The sequence below is a fragment of the Macrotis lagotis genome, chromosome 1 (genome assembly GCF_037893015.1).
Source record: "Macrotis lagotis isolate mMagLag1 chromosome 1, bilby.v1.9.chrom.fasta, whole genome shotgun sequence".
NCBI classification, from domain to species: domain Eukaryota; kingdom Metazoa; phylum Chordata; class Mammalia; order Peramelemorphia; family Peramelidae; genus Macrotis; species Macrotis lagotis.
Window position 1 is genome coordinate 700,621,759 of NC_133658.1, and position 17,700 is coordinate 700,639,458.

The 17,700-nt window shown below is 33.7% G+C and overlaps 1 protein-coding gene across 7 annotated transcripts in view; it reads left to right on the forward strand.

Moving 5' to 3' along the window:
• COBLL1 (cordon-bleu WH2 repeat protein like 1) overlaps window positions 1–17,700 on the forward strand; it is a 193,153-nt gene that overhangs the window by 137,642 nt on the left and 37,811 nt on the right. For 6 of the 7 annotated variants that reach the window (XM_074215827.1, XM_074215822.1, XM_074215825.1 and 3 more), the window contains 5 exons: window positions 114–152; window positions 4,017–4,114; window positions 4,255–4,488; window positions 13,838–13,991; window positions 14,459–14,533. In XM_074215827.1, coding sequence (XP_074071928.1) covers window positions 114–152; window positions 4,017–4,114; window positions 4,255–4,488; window positions 13,838–13,991; window positions 14,459–14,533 — 600 coding nt within the window. The remainder of the gene's footprint in view (window positions 1–113; window positions 153–4,016; window positions 4,115–4,254; window positions 4,489–13,837; window positions 13,992–14,458; window positions 14,534–17,700) is intronic. The other variant, XM_074215824.1, reaches the window with a different exon arrangement.

The following is a 17,700-nucleotide window of genomic DNA, read 5'->3' on the forward strand; positions in this document are numbered from 1 at the left end:
AAAGAGGGTGTTAAGATATAATTTACACCCCTTTCTTTGAGACAGTAACATTTTGAACTTGAACAAACATCTTTATTATAGTCAACTTACCTTTTTTACCCCTCCCCCTATAGCTCCTTCTGTTACTGACTTCAGTTTATCATCTTTACCAGGTAAGAGCTATGGATTTGGGTTTTTAATATACACAGTAGATAGTCTCATCACACCTTGACATGTCTACTTAGGTTACTGGGTATATTGAAAGTATGTCTAGGTTCTAGAATATTTGCTGAGCTTTCACAAATTATTATCACCCGAGGCACAATCAACATAAATGTTCTTGAAGCTTATGGATTTCAGTTTAGAATTGCATTGATTTCATTCACACAAGTGTACTTTCAAAAGTTTCCCCTCAGATTCTGAAAAATATGTTACAGCCATTCTTTTCACTTTCTGAACTTGGAGAATCTGAGGTAGAAGGCCCCTTCACAGTTTTCCAGACCAGACTTCTATGTAGTTCAGAAGTCCTGCTGACAATATGCTTGATAGCTTTTTAGCCTCCTGTGGGATGGAGCTGACCACTTTACAAAACATGCCATTCGATTTTGGGGAAAAACTTTAATTGTTAGGAAATCAACCCTTTGTTGCTGCTTCTAATTCTGAGAGATGGAAATACAGTAAGCAAAGATAAGAATTTGCTTGGAAAGTATCACCCAGAACATCTAGTTGGCTTGACAGTTTGTGCAATATTCTCAGAAAGTTATACTTTTATTTGTCCATACCCAAAAGCTTTCTACTGTTTATCCTTTTTCAAATTAATGGGTACCCATATAATTTACCTGAAATATACCTGGTATATTTAAAGGAAATCATTCTAGAACTAATTTTTTTGGGGGGGTGGGGGTTGTTGCACAGCAGATGGGGTTAAGTGACTTGCCAAAGGTCACACGGCAAGGTAATTATTAAGTGTCTGAATTCAAATTTGCACTCAGGTCCTCCTGATTTCAGGGCTGGTGCTTTATCCATTGCGCCACCTAGCTGCCCCAAGGAAATCATTCTAAACTAAAAAGCAAATGCTTTTTTTCCTTTCAAAGGAGAATTATATAAAATAATTTTAGTGAAAATTTTTTTAGCTTGCCTAAGTCACACAGCTAGGCAATCATTAAGTGTCTGAGGTAGGATATGAACTCAGGTCCTCCTGACTCCAGGGCCAATGCTCTCTCCACTGCATTACCTAGCTTCCCCCAGAAAGGAAGAAAATATTAATATTTTTGAGAGAATCTTTTTTGCTTTTCTCTTCAAAAATATTTTTATTGATAGAAAAAATGCTTTGTTCTTTTCTACTAGAAATTAAGACACTAAAAGTCTCAGCTTTTTCCATCTGTAAAACTGAGTATGATTATCTCTTGGGAATCCTTTGATCTCAATTTGTGATTTGAGAAACACAGTGAATATAGAAACTGATAATCCTCAAGAAAACTGTAAATTAGAAGGTATTCGTTAAAAATTATTTAACATCTCTTGCCCCTCATCTCATTTGGAGACTAAAGGGTCTCAGATACTTATTAGCTGTATGACCTTGGGCAAGTCACTTAACCCTGACTTCTTCACATCCAGGGTCATTTCCAGTTGTCTTGATTTATATCTCGTCACTAGATCCAAATGGCTCCAAAGAGAAAGTGAAGTTGGTAACTTAGCATAGCACTCCCTCACTAAATCTAGTTCATGTGCATGTCATGGTATCATATCCCTAATGTTGTAGTCTTCTTCGAAAATGAAGAACAAACAATAATCTTTCCTTTCATGTTGGCTTAACTTTTTTGAAATTTCTCAGATATAGTACATAAATAATATTTAGTTCAGTCATTACTCTTGTGGATAAACTTAATTTATAAAACAATTAACTGCATTAGAGACTAGGGAACAAATTTCTTTTACATCACTCTAAAATCACAGATTTTAGAATACTTTATTAGGCAATGACATCCACTAACATAGCTCACCTACATGGGAGATATGGATCCAGAAAAAGGAATATCATTATAGTTCTAGAACCTGAGAGGATGAATAATGAAATTCATGTTTGTTGGGTAGAGCTAAGGAGCTCCCCCATCACACAGCCCCGCCTTTAAGTTTTGCCTCCTTTCTCTCCCTTTCCATCTCTTTTGCTATCCTTTGTTTTTTCCTTTCTCTTCCTCTACCTCTTTTATATTCCTTTGTTTTCCCTTTCTTGCTTCTATGTTTCTTTTTGGGGTTTTTTTTTTTAGATTTTTCAAGGCAGTGGGGTTAAGTGGCTTGCCCAAGGCCACACGGCTAGGTGATTATTAAGTGTCTGAGGTCGGATTTGAACCCAGGTGTTCCTGACTCCAAGGCCGGTACTCTATTCACTGCACCACCTAGCCACCCCAAGCTTTTCCTATATTTCTATGTATTTTTTAATTGACCATGGTATTTAGTTACTCATTTTATTATTTGTTACACATAGCAAATAAACTTTTTAATTTCCTGTTATTAATTTTAAAATAATATAATGGAATGTCTTGAAGTTTTTTAAAAAAAATTCCCTCTTATAGCTCCAAACCCTTACTCTCAATTAGGTTATTTAACTTTCACATGGTCAGTACCCCATTTATCATAATTTCTAAATAGCAAAATTTACTCATCTGAAGGAAAGGAAAAGCTACTTTGCAGTATTTTAAGATGAGTTATAAGGGTGGCCTTGGAGTCAGGAGCACCTGGGTTCAAATCCGACCTCAGACACTTAATAATCACCTAGCCGTGTGGCCTAGGGCAAGCCACTTAACCCCATTGCCTTGAAAAAAATATATAAAAAAAAATCTTAAGATGAATTATCTCTAAGTAATTTGAAGTTGCTATAATTTTGGAACAAAGATATTTTTTTAGTGATATTATACACGTCCTACATTTCATCTTTTAATTAAACTATGGAAAAACTTCACTTCCTGCTAACAGATTGATAATTGATAATTAGAAACACCTTTATTGATTTGTAATTAGGGGGTAAGGTGCTGGTGACTTTATTAAAATAAAAATAATTGTTAAACTGAAAAAGGGAAATATGCATCTCCTCAGATAAAGAAAGTCCATGGAGAAAAGTGTCAAGAATATGAAGCATGTCAGTCATTTGGAAAAGTATGTAAACCAAAGCATCAGTTTTAAAATTTCTTTAATACTGATAGTGTCCAAAATGGCTATTAAACATCACTAGCAAAATACCATAGAAGAAAAACCAGCAATCAATCCCTCTCATTACCTGTTATAAATCTTTAACTTGAATTTTGTACCCGAGGTTTAAGATTAAGATTGTGGCATATTCTAAATTAGAAAAAATAAATGTATTTAAATAGCTTTAAGACCATTTATACCATAGTTCTTTTTTTAAGGTTAAACACTTAAAGTTATTTGACTGTCGGTGTGACTACTTAAGTAATTATGAATTTCCCAAGAGAAACCATGCTATATAGTGTTTGTAAATTTCATATGGTGGGAAATTTTGAAGGATACTAAGACCTAACAAACATAAAATTTTTATGTTTAGAAGGTATTAAATTTCATTTTTACTACTTAATTCATAGTTTGTTCCATTAAAAAAATGTTTACACTGGAGATTAAATGTATCTTTTTAAAAACACTAAGAAAAATTTAAGGCAGAAGCTAAATATTTTTATGTATAGATCTAGACAAACTTTTTTATTCTTTAATCAAAGTCTTTTCAAACTTGTGTTTGAAATAAATAGTAATAACCATGAAGCCTTTTAACCAAATGTTCAGTAGTAAATTGGAGTCATATTTTGCAGGGTAAAATGTTATTTCTAGTATTTTAGTTATGAACCAAAAGCATAATGAAAAGGAGGAAAAAAGTAACATAATAGACACTTTTCAATTTCTCTTTTTAAAGATTTAGTTATTAAAAATACACATATTTTAAATTGGACAGTGATAGAAACCTAAGAAAAAGGAGTTCTAAGATAATAAAATAAACAAAAAGAGTAATATATATCTTTCTTTTATTTTAGACTCCTGCCAAATATCTCAAAACCTAGATATTATGAAGGAAAAAGAAAATAAAAAATTTTTCAGCTTTTTTCAGCGCAGCAAGAAAAAAAGGGAACAAGTAAGTATTTTTAAGGTTAAGGAGTCAGCTTATAAAGTTCCGTATAAACTTAAAAACAAGTCTCAGTATTTTATTTTCTGAAATCTTCCTAATACTTATGGTACTTTTTTCCTTCTCCCTACCCTTTTATTTTTCATAAGACTTCAAGTGCTCCAGCAACTCCATTGATAAGTAAACCTCGGCCAACTTTTACAAGATCAAATACCATTTCTAAACCATATATTTCAAATACACTGCCATCTGATGTGCCAAAAAAGAGGAGAGCTCCCTTACCTCCAATGACAACCTCTCAAAGTTTTCCACAGGATCTTGAACATCAAATAAGACCAGCTTCCTGTGTAGTGAAGTCAATTAGTGTGGATGAAACAACTAAGGTAAGTTATGTTATTGTTATTTTTAAACTATTCTTTCTTCCTCACTTACTATTAGGCTTGAGAAGGGAAGATTTTGCTACTGGGAATGGTCAGATAAAGTTGCTAAGAATTCAGTGTATATAAATTTTTGTATAGTTATTGCATATAATTGCTTATAAAGTTTACCTGAAGTGTTATTATTAATCTCTCTCTCACACACACACACACACACACACACACACACACACTTTTATGTAGTTTTTTGTTTTTGTTTTTTTTTGTTTTTTTTGCAAAAATCATTAATTATTCAGGTCTTTTCTTTTTGAAGTTACCAGAGTTACCAGAAAGTATTGATAAGGTACTAAGGCATAGGTAATGACTTTTTCATAACACTTGGAACCATGCTTGCTCACAAAATAATGTATATGTGGTACCCATGAGACTCTTATGTTGGGAAGACCTTTACTACTCTGTTAAATGACCCATGTACAAATTTTTATGCATTCCTCATCAGATAAACCCTTGTCCTAAATGACTTCGTTGATTACTACTAAGTTCACAGTAGTGTGTCATGGGTATTATACCGAAATTACACTAAAACAAAATGCAGATATGAGGATTAATAAATGTTTTAATTTATGATAAATGAAGGACACTAATTGGAATAAAATTGTTAGTACTTTGTTCAGGTGTTTTTCTGTAGCATCTGACTCCCCCCTTTTGGGGTTTTCTTGGCAAAGATAATGGTATGGATTGCCATCTTCTCCGGTGAATTCAGTAGAGATTGTGAAGTTATGAATTCCTGTTAGTACAGCAATTGAATATTGTAATAGAAGATGATATTTTCATGAAAGTATAAACAATTTTAAAAAAAATTCTTCTAGATGAAAATCATTATCCTTTCCTCTCAATTTACCCCTCCCCCCATTCAGTGGTATTCTCATTTTCTCCATGACCTTGGCTTAAAAACTTCACAATCACTATTCACTTTGGTTCTTCTTACTGCATTTTCTCTTTTCTCTTGTCTTAAGGAATTCCATGCTTTCCTGATTTTTCCTTTTCTAATTATTTCTTCTTCATTATTTATTTATGTATGCTTTTCCTCTAACCCCTTCAAATATTTTCCCATGAATCTTGCCTTGAATGGTCTTCCCTTTTCTAGCCATACTCTCCTTATACTATCATTTGCTTCTATCACTAAGCACATGGGCACCTGGGGAAATTTCTACCCCTTCTGTTTATCCAAGGACTGAGTGGGGGGATAACTTTTTATCATTTTCATCATATAACATGATTTCGCATGACATAGTTGCTTAATAAGTGTTTGTTGAATGAATTAATGAAAGTGTCCATCTTGTCTCCTCTACTAGGTGATTAATACATTAAGATCAAGGACCTTTGGTCATAATATATATTATGCTTTTTTTTATATTCATATATTTTTATTTTAGCCAGTTTTATATTATATTTATATATTATATTTTATATTTATCTCCCAAGGCCCTGAACACACTGCTGTATACATAATAGATACTTAATAGATGCTTTTTGAATGAATTATTTCATGGCTATCACCTGATCAGGATATATAAAGGTGAGGGGGGTGAGTTATGTCACTTAAAAGGTGCAATTGCTTTCAAGCCCTTCATTTGTATTTAATATGTTTAAATACAAATTTTATTTATCTAATATAGGTATAGGTGGATCTCATGTGGCATTACCTAGCCCTGATCAGGGATAAGACTATAGTTTTCATCTTTTCATAGAGTAGGAGCACAGTCTACTATGGGTGGGGTAGGAAGGATCCAGAATTTTTTGACTCTTGGCAATCCCTTCTTCACTCTTCCATCTCCAGAGGTATGCTGGACTAGAATTATATGTATCTATTTCACATCAAATATCTGTAATCTAATGGTATGATAAGGTGTTCAAGGGGGAAAAAAGCTACTTTTTCCTACCTTCATGAGGAGGGGAGAAGATGGAAGGGAAATCCATTAAGGGCCTGATAAATTCTAGGTACTGTGCTGTTTGCTTTACAATTATGATCTCATTTGATCCTCACAACAAACTAGGTAATATACTATTATTAAATCCATTTTATAGTTGAGTAAACTGATACAGAGAGACTTTATCTAGGATCACATAGCTACAAATTGTCTGAGGTTGAATTTGAACTCAGATCTTCCTGACTCCAACTCCAGTGTCTGTTAACTATGCCATCTTGCTGCATCTTGGTGAATCAGTTTACTCTCCTTAGCTTAGCCCCACTATTTGCTAAATAATGGTTACAAAAAAATAACAATTACTGATAATTTGTGTACTATTTTTTCTTATCAAAGGGAGCAATGAACAAAATCAGAGGTTTTTCAGAATAGGTGAAAGCATATGCTATGCCATTATAAATGAATCTCTAACTACCTGTAAAGTAAGATCTCAAAGGAAAGTTGATCTCACTTTGAGAAAGCAATTGGTTCTTAGTAGTTTCTATGTTTGAAAGATGAGGAGAGAGGAACATGTTAGAAGCTAGCTTTTTTCTAAGCGTGACTCCAGGGAGCTCTATATTCCTCCATTCAAAAGTTTGCACTTGCCTCTTTTGATCACCACCTTTAAAGTATCTACCCTTTCCTTAGGTTCTTAGAGACATTGCCTCAGAGTTCTCTTAGCCAAGTAGGAGTCACTACTCCATTTACACCAAAGCTTCACAGAGCTGTACCTCAGAAAAAAAATACCCAAGACTTGGGAGGAGTGAGGTTATATGTATATTTCGTTTTTAGAAGTAGTTCAGTCATTTGAAAATTATTTTTGTTTTTGCTAGTATAAGAATGGTTCTTAGCAATCTCATCTTAAAGTCTTCTTTTGGGGGGGGGAACCTCAGAATCTCACAATCTTTGTTAGTTAGCCCAAGGGGCTTCAGTTGAAACTAAATATGAATTTTATAATGAATTTTAATGAAATTGACTTTAGCATTTAATTTGTTAATATAATCAAATGCATACAACTAACAATTTCTATCAACTTTAGCTAAACAGACAATTTAACACATTACTGTGTTAGGTGATATCTTGATGAGTTTAACATGTCAGGTTAATTTTAACAGATCAAAAGCAAATCTAACCAGTGTAAACCTAATCTCTGCATATCTGTGTTTCTTGTTTGACTCAAAAATTAAAATGATCATCTAAATGAATTAAACAGAATTCTGAAAGAGGTAAAATTGTGACAGAGCATACAGTTTATTTACTTAGTCATAATAAAGAATCTTGCAAAATAAGCTCTGTAAGCCATTTATCCTCAAGAGAACATTTTCTTTTTCATGTGAAAATAAACCACAAGAGAGCGCTGTTTAACAAAGGTACAACAAGCCTTTGGATTTTTTTTTTCAGTTTCATTTTTCCTTTTAAATGTGAAGAAGCCAAAGTAACAAAGGAAATGGGAAATGTTTAATACCATATGACAAAATTTTTTTGGAAATGATGTAGCTTAATATAGCAGTTATAGAGAGATAGAAAGATAAATATGCACATTTTTATTTGTCTAGGTAGAGAAAATAGAGAAAAATAGATTAGCAAATAAAAGTAGTTGATATCTAATGATGGTCAACAAGTGATTTGACATTACAATAGCTGTTTTGATTTTGGACCATCAGTTTCCATATAAGTATTTTCTAATAGTTTTTGATGGACTAATGGGCACACAAATGGTATTTCAATATGTGATGTGTGTCTCAGGGGCAGGTTTTCAGGTAGAAATAAAGAACTGAAAAATACAGTAGACCTTACAAGTAGTTGTTATTTATCAACTTCATCCTACAGATAAGGAAAATGAAGCAGAGACATGGCCAAGGTCACAAAGCCAGAAGCAATTGGACTTGAATCTAGATTTTCTTGATGATGAAATAAATTCTTTATCCATTATACTTTGCCTCTCCTATATGATAATGTAATTTGATCATAGATATATCAGGTTTAGCCATCACATCAATTCTCACATAAAACATATTCACAATTGATTTGCTTATTTTTTTCCTATTTAACCAATACATTTTTATGATTGTCCTGTTCTTTTTTTTATGGGGCAGGCTCCAGTGTTTTCACAAAGGAAAAAATAATATATACACATATTTATATATGTACATGTATGTATGTATTATTTCATACTTTATTTGGGTATCAGTAATTACCCTTTAAAATAGGATTGGAAAACCAAGGGCCCTGAAAAGTCATCTTTGAACTTAGATAATATGGCTCCCATGGGAATACATACTGGAAAAGCTACTGGTCATCTAAGCTGATTTCAGCAGATGATTAATTAGTTTCCAAAGAATTACTGAGGAAGGAAAATAAACTACCCAAAATTTTTTCTTTAAATTTTCCATCTAATCATTCTTTAGTCTAAAAGCAAGACTGAGGATGGAATGAATTGGTAGCAAGGAGCACTTTTCTCTTCTGTAGAATATTAAATCATTGCAAAAAAAAAAGAAGCATCTTTTAATCACCTCAAGTACTCCTCTTCTTGGTTTTTTAGACTAGTTATTAATCTCTGGTTTAAACACAGACCTGTTTGTATTTCTGCACAAAATTTCAGTGAATTAAAAAGGGAATAAAGAATGATGTAATGGGGGGAAAAGTGGATTTGAACTAAACTATGCTTACCATGTGAAAGGGAAATTGACTTGGAATTCTATAGAATTCTTTTCTAATCTCCCTTAATTTGAGTACCTTCTTATTTATTTCCAAGTTATCCTACATATAGCTTGTTTGTACATAGTTAGTTGCATATTATCTTCTCCATTAGACTGTGAACTCTGTGAGAACTAGCATTGTTTTTTGCCCTTCTTTGTATCCCCCCAATTCAGCACAGTATCTGGGAATAGTAGGTGCTTAATAAAATGTTTATTGTTTGACAGCAAATGAGTTATCTGTAATCATTAACTTGAGCCTATTTTTATGAGTAAATCTCAAGATTCCCCCCTCCCGTTTTCAAATTGAGAGAACTGAAATTCAGAAAGTTGCTACTTACTTAATGTTGTACAATATGAAACAGATTTGAAGCCAAATATCTTGATTCTAATACCAATGCTGTTCCTGTTAGTTTGCTCTATTTAGTTTAAATTTAAATAGACTTAACTGAGTCAAGGGGAAAAAAAATCTCATTATAATGCTTATGCAAATCTAACATTCTTCTTTCTTTAGTGTCCAGACATGGTTAGAGGCTAAGACTTTATATGATGCATAGCATAAGACCTGATTCTAATTTCTAATTTTAATTAAGTACTTTCCCCAAAGAGGTAGTGTTATCATCTTATCTGGATGAAAATAGCTTCTTTTGTCTGTAATCTTTATCCAAAGGCTAATGATCCAAATACCCTACTTACATTTCCCCCTTTAATTTGTCCTCCTTAAGACTGTCTCCCAGTTGACTGTTGGATTTCATGGTTGGAGGAAATATAGTTAAACTGTAGTCATTATTCATCACCTGAAACCTAGTTATGACATGTCACAGCAGGCTAGCTCAAGACTCCTTTCTGACAACCGTGTCCCTCCCTCCCCTGAAGGGAAGCTCTTGTGTGATTGTACTTTTTATGAATGTCTTTTTTGACCACATCACTGCTCTGGTGATGAACATTCTTTTCCTTTCATGCCATACCTTCTTAGTAGCAATAAAATTACCCAGAAAATAAGGTTATAAAACCTTTACTGTATCCTACCATGCATGCTGATTTTACCACTCCCCTCCCAGTTGTCATCCCACAGGCTGAGCATCTACTCAAACCTGTTTTTAAAAAATGTACAGAATAAATTTTATCTTAATGTAGAACTGAAACATATCTCTTTGTGGCAGATCCTAAATCCTACATATACAGAAATATAAATATCCTGAACAAATATGTCAGCTTATTCTAACGTGGGATTGTTACAGAGGTACAGGTTGATAAATGTGGCTATGGTTATTTGACAAGGTCAAAATTCTTCTGTCATTGAGTTTTTCAATTGTGGAAAGATCATCAGAAGAGATTTGTGGGTCTATTTATGCCAATTCTACTCCTTCATCTTAGTTTATGGGGAGAGTCTGCTTAATTGAGGCACAAACAAAAGTCCTTTGAAGATGACCTCCAGGTCTAACTCACAAGCAAATATATCTCCTGAAGAAATGAATGCCATGACTGGGTTTTATCAGGTAATAGAAAAGACAAGTCACAGTAATGGAGAAACTGACATAAGTGACCAGGAGAAGAACACATTTTTATCACTGAGCAGCAAAAGAAGAAAGATTCCTTCATTGTGAAATCCTATAATAATTATAACTAACTTTATGTAACTTTAATATTTTCAAAGTACTTTGCAAATATTACTGATTTGATCTTTACAACAACCATGGGAGTTAGGAACTATCTTAGAGGGAAAATGAAGTAAATGGATTAAAATGATTTATTCAGGGTCATACATAGTAATTGAAGCTGGATTTGAACTGGTTCTTTCTCACTCTGGTCTTCTTAATGGTATGTGCATTATGGCACCATCTAGCTGTGCCTTATTAACACAGGGAAGGTGATGTGAATTCACAGTTTTGCTGAACCTCTGAATAGTAAAGTTCTTGGTAATAGTGTTGTACATTTTATTGTATGTGTGTGTGTGTGTATTCCTTGAAATAAGGAGTTTAAACTAGTCAAGAAATAACAATGTCTTGCTTCCCCAAGTCCTAGTAGGAGGCATATACTCAATGACAGATGAGTCCATTATATACCAAAGTAGACATAACTGCAATTTTTTGTGGAAAGAAAGAGAAAAACCAATATCATATGATGAATATCATGAAATATTATTGCTCAGTGAGATATGAATACAAGTTCAGATAGATGTATATAAACTGAAGTAGACCCAAGTAAGCAGAACCAAGAGAATAATGTATGTGCCTGCAGTTACATAAAATGAAAAAAAAATCACTAAAAGGAAGTCAAACTCCAAATAACTGACAATATTGAAGGCTCTAGAAAATAGATGGTGGAACATGCCACCCTCCTCATGGTAGCAAGTCAAGAAACTAGCTATGAAGAATATGGGTTTAGGATCTGTATTAGATTATTTGTACCTAATTATTCTTTTTCAAAAGAGTATTTTTTGTCCAGAGTAGAGGGATGAAAAAAAAATGGCATGAAGACAAATGACATCAGCTCTAAAAGTAATTTTCAAATGTCATGTACATGAATACTTTCAATAAGTAGAAGACTGTGGTTAAATGTAAAGAAGGATAACAAGATTAAACTTAGAAATCTTTTTGTTTTTAAAATGAGTCTTCAGAAATGTACTTACCTATTTATTAAATACTGTTTTTTACAATTAATTTCATGGGTACTGTTATAAATTTCAGAATTTTTGATGCAACAGGATGTTGTTTTTCAGTTCTCATTCTTCTAGACACTATTGGTCATCTTCTCACTAGGTCTTTAGAAGATCACTTTCTCCTAATTCTCCTCCTACCTTTCTGGCCACTTCTTTTCTATCTTGTATCCTCACCCTATATATTATTTAGCCATAGATGTCCTACGGAGTTCTGTCCTGCACCCTCTTCTTTTCTCCATCTATATTACTTCACTTGGTGATCTTATCACTTAATTACCATCTATGCTAATAATTCTCAAATCTATCTTTCCTGCTGACATCTAGTCTGACATCTCCAACCCCTTTTCATACATCTCAAATTCAACACATCAAAAACTGAACTTATTCTTCCTACCTCTACCTTCTCTAGAGGTCAACATCATGCTCCCAGTTCCTCAGACTCTCACAACCTTGTCATCTTCCTTGACTCTTCACTCTCTCTTGCCCCCTCCCCTCATCTCCAATCTTGCTTAGGTCTGTGAATTTCATCTTTGTAACATCTCTCAAATATGCTCCCTTCTCTCCTCTGGTATACTACTGCTGACCTAGTTCAGGTCTTCATCATCTCATGCTTGAACTAGAGGGTCTGCCTGCCTTACGAGCTTCCCCATGCTAGTCCATCCTCCATTCAGACAACAAAAATGATTTCTGACTGTTTGTATCAACTCCCTACTCAGTTTACTCCAGCTGATCTCTTTTGCTTGTAGGATAAAATAAAAAAATCCTTTGTTTAGTGTTCAAAGCCCCTTTAAAACCTGCTCCCTTTCACCTCTAACTTTCTGGTCTCCTTACATCTTGCTCCCCACAACTGACTCTTCTATAATGTGACACTTGTCCTTGTATCTCAAGCAAAACAGTCCATTTTTCTCGAACAAGACTGTTGTCATTTTCTCTGGCTAAACAGAATGCTAAACCTTCCATATTTTCCACAGAAAGCCTTTCCCAACCTGTCCCTCTTATCCTTTATATAGTTTGTACATATTTATTTACTTGTTGTCTATGCCATTAGATTGTAAGGTCCTTGAGGACAGGTACTATCTTTTGCCTTTTTTGTGTTCCCCAGTGCTTAGCAAAGTTTGGCACCTAGTAGCTTGTTTTTTAAAAAAAAATATTTGCATGCATAGTAGCTTTTAAGAAATGTTTATTAGCTGACTAATAAAATTTGCTGTCAGTGTTTTTACTCCCATTTTTTTCCTCAAGAAGTTAATTATATATTCACAGGATCACAGTTTTAGGGTTGGAAGAGAACATAGAAGTCACACCCACAGTTAGACATTTTTTAGTTAAATTTGCCCATGTAACTAATGGAAGAACTGAGACTTAGACCAAGGTCCTCTCACTTGAAATCTGATGGTTTTTCTATTGCATAGTGCCAATTTAATTGTTAGCCCAGACTAGATGTACTTAACCTGGGATCCATGGACTACATTGCTCCTTTTCTTCTGCCATGGGATTTGAAAATCTTATTTGTCTGTGGTCATTGTTGTTATTTTTCAATATTTTTGATAACTTGATATAAGTGAAATTTCCTTTGCAAATTTCTTTTGCAATCTAATGAATTTTATGCCTTTAAAAAAAAACCTCATAAGGAGTCTATAGCCTTCCTAAGGCTCTAGCCTTCCTCTGTTTACTTTTGGTTAACATGACTTTGGTTCATGTAAATTGACACTTAAACTGAAAATTAACTGCCAAATTATAACTAGCATTTACATAGTACTTTAACATTTACAGGAATTGTAAGCTATTTCATTTGATCCTCCAACAACTCCAGAAGATAGGTACCAGTATTTTTTCCATTTTATCAGTGAGGAAATTGAACCTAAAAGAGATCAATTTACCTACTAATAAGAGACACCTAGAGACCAAGTTCAAAGGCTAGTTTTGAACTCAAGCCTTCTTAAAGTCCAGTGCTCTATCCATGGTTCCATGTACTGCCTCATAAACTATCATTAGATAACTAGCTAGTATGTTGTTTGTTTTATTTTTCTTAGGATCATTCTGGAGCAGGCATAGTGAGGACAGGATCTCTGCAGCACAGCAACAGATCCTCAGCCAATTCATCTTTGAGAAGGACAAAACGCAAAGCACCATCTCCTCCTTCTAATGTACCTCCAGATCAAAGTTATGAGATCAGTAATGTGACAGGTAAATGTGACTTTATCCATTAACAATATTTGTTGATTTTGTTTTTGGGTTAGCCTGTAGAAAACAGTAAAATGATATTGAAGCCAGATTTTTATGTTAAATCATTTTCGTATTTGTCTCTTAAAATTTGTTCTTTAGTTAAAAATGTTTTTTCTTTTAATAAGAAAAGTCAGATAAAATCTGGTGGGAGGAAATAAGCAAATCAATTTTCTACTATAAGATGTGTATGGGAGCCAGATTCTAAATTTTCTATTCATTTCACAAAAAAGTACGGATAATTCTGATATGTGGCAAAATAAATAGAAGTATAAATTTAAACTTAATTTGAACATCAGAGAGCTGGCTAAATAACATAACTATTCATGCACACACACTTTTAGATAATAGTATATCAGGGAATTAATTAGAAAATTTGTTTTTTATGTACTTACAGTATTTCTGTGATAATTGATTTCTCTTTGTTTTAGTGCTGAAATCAGTAGAAACAATTCCAAGAGAAAATATTCCAGAAACAAATCCTCCTGAAGTGTCACCTGATTCAGGTAGTCTATACCCTATAAAAATTTGGGGGTTCATGAAAATAAAAATTATGTGTAATAGGTAAAAGTCATATGGTAAAAGTACTGGGGATTATTAGGAACATAATAGATTGAAAGTTAATTTCCCAAAAAGGAAGGACTGACTTCAAGTATGAAGAACAGTAGTTTAGGATTCCCTGATATCATTACTTTTAAAAGGCCATGCTGGGAAATGATTGGCTTTTGTAATGATAAAAGGCCCTAAGCTATTATTATTAGGTATCATTATTATTAGAGCAAAGTCCTTAACCTTTTAGTGTCCTAGACACCTAAAACTATAAGATGCAGAGAAGATGCCAGTTTGCATTGGTAAAGGGAGTTGCAGCTCCTGGCAGTTCTTATGCGAATGAAATCCCAAGTCCCACCTTCTATTAACCTATCCTCAAAACTGATAAGACTCTTAATTTTGTTATTGGGGTATTGGGGGGGGATTAAATTTTTTTTGGTACAGATCTGCGATTTTGTCAGCATAGGTAAATCCTAATGAGGAAGCTCTTTCCTTGTGGGTTTCTTAAATGATATGGGGCAGCTCAGTGGTGCAGTGGATAGAGTACTGGCCTTAGAGTCAGGAGGATGGGAGTTTGAATCCATCCTTAGACACAACATTTAAGTCACTTAACCCTGATTGCCTCGCATCTAGGGCCATCTCCACTCATCCTGAGTCATATCTGGCCACTGGACCCAGATGATTCTGGAGGAGAAGGTGAGGCTGGTGACTTAGCACAGCCCCCCCCCCCCCCAAATCCAATTCATGTGCTTGGCATGGCATCACGTCCCTGATGTTGTCATCTTCAAGAGTGAAGGACAAACATTAAATAATATACTCATCCTTGAACATCTTTTTTGTTCCATATGGCACCATGAGGTTGATTAATATTATCCACCCCATTTGCTAACTGATACATGATGATTTGTGAAGTACTTAGGCTTTACCTAAAATAAAGCTGTTAAATACTGTTCTTTATGTCATTTTGATAATTGGAAGTTCAGAATTTGGTTATCAAATTTGTTCATAAAGAATAGGGTTACCACATAAACTTTAGCAAAAAAGAAAGGAAGGAAGAAAAAGAGAAGGAAGGGAAAAAAAAGAAAATGAAAATGTTTCTTATTTATTCAATAACAACTCAGTAACATAATTTGAAGTTTTATTAACATTTATCTATAAACCTATTTGATCCAGAAATGTTTTCAGGAACAGCACTTATTTATTGACATCAATAACTACAATAGATTTACCTAATTTTTAGAAATACTAATTTGTGGGAAATTAATATAATACATTGGGGAGGACAGGAATACACACACACACACACACACACACACACACAAATTTATTGAAGGCAATGGGCAATGGGGTTAAGTGACTTGCCAAAGATCACATAGCTAGGCAATTATTAAGTGTCTGAGATGAAATTTTAAATTGGGTCCTCCTGATGCTAGGGCTGGTGCTCTATCTACTGCACCACCTAATTACCTCAAGAGGGCTATTACACCTTTAAATCTTAGGGATAGTGGTGAAGGTGTGATTTCCCTGGTATTTTCAAGTACTCCCTAAAAATGAACCTTCTTCTACTGCAGACAGGTGTCTTCGCTGAAATTTAAAGTGTTTGTGAGTTACCTAGAACACTGAAAGGTTAACCAACCTGCCCAGAGTCACAATCAGTAATGTGAAAGTGAATGTGAAGCACTACCACTTCTGGATACAGGAAGAATTGAGGTCAAATAAGAACAGGGCAAAATGCTTAACTGTTTCTCAGTTTCCTCATCTATAAAATGGAGATGAATACTATCTTAGGATCACATGAGATAATAACTGTAAAGTGCTTGATGGTGATGATGTTGCTGTTGTTATTAAAGTGGTATTGGAACCCACATGTTCCTACTTTATATCCAGCACCTCTGTTCTTTGAACATTGTATCAATGAAAGGATGTGGTTGAGAATGACGTTATAGACTAATCTGGAAATATATTTTGCATGACTACATCAACCATATCAAATTGATTGCCTTCTCAATGAGGGTTAAGGGGAAGGGGGAAGAAAATTTTAAATTCAAAAAAAATTTTAGTGGATTTAAAATTGGGTTGTTGATTAATTGGAATAAATATTTTTAAAATTAAAAAGGATAGTATTATAGCAACTATAATAGTGCTCTAGTATATTATCATAAATATGGAAGGAAAAATATTACTATACTTTCAAACATTTTTTTGAATAGTATTTTAGATTTGAAAGATTTTGTAGGATTTATGTATTCACTTCCTATAATTTTTTTTCACTTTTATTGATGAATTTGTAAATAATGAAAACACTGAATCTAACTAGGTACCAGAATTCTAACTTTGCTACTCTGTGACTTCAGGCAAGTCATTCCACTGTCAAAGAATTTATATTTCTCCTTTATAAAATGAAAAAGTTGGACTGAATACACATGGCTCGAATGTGTTCGTATTTGACCCACCACAATTCTGAGTACAAAAATCAGATTAAAATGTAATTGGGAGATATTGAACAATTGAACAAATTGAAACAATTGAACAAATAGGATTCTTATGGATGATTTTAGTGACCTCTGTTTCTATTTGAATTTCACACCACTAGACCATACAATCTTTGATGTGTTTTGATAGAGAAAAGAAAGAGCATTGAATTTATTTTTAATTCCAATTCTAATACTTGCTTCTCTCTGTGACCTTGGGCAAGTTACTTAACTAATTTAGTCCTCACTTTCCTCGGTTAAATTCAGTGGATAAGATTTATCAACTTCTAATTATAAGTATATGAAATTATGAAGTTAAGTTTCTTTGACTCTTAAGATTCTGATCCTTGATGCTTCTGCCATGTTAAATAAAATATCTGTAATGGGTTTGTCTTCGCCAAACTATCTAGCACTGTTCTGTGAACTTAATGAGAGGTAATTAAGTATTGTAACATATACGTTAGGGCAGCAAGGCAGCACAGTGGATAGAGGTGCTGGGCCTAGAGTAAAAAAGACCCATATTTGTGATTTCAGATCTGGTCAGAGACTTACTAACTGTGTGACCATGGGCAAGTTCCTTAACCTTTTTGCCTCAGTTTCCTCATCTGTAAAATGATCTAGAGAAGGAAATGTCAAAACTAGTAACTGTCAAG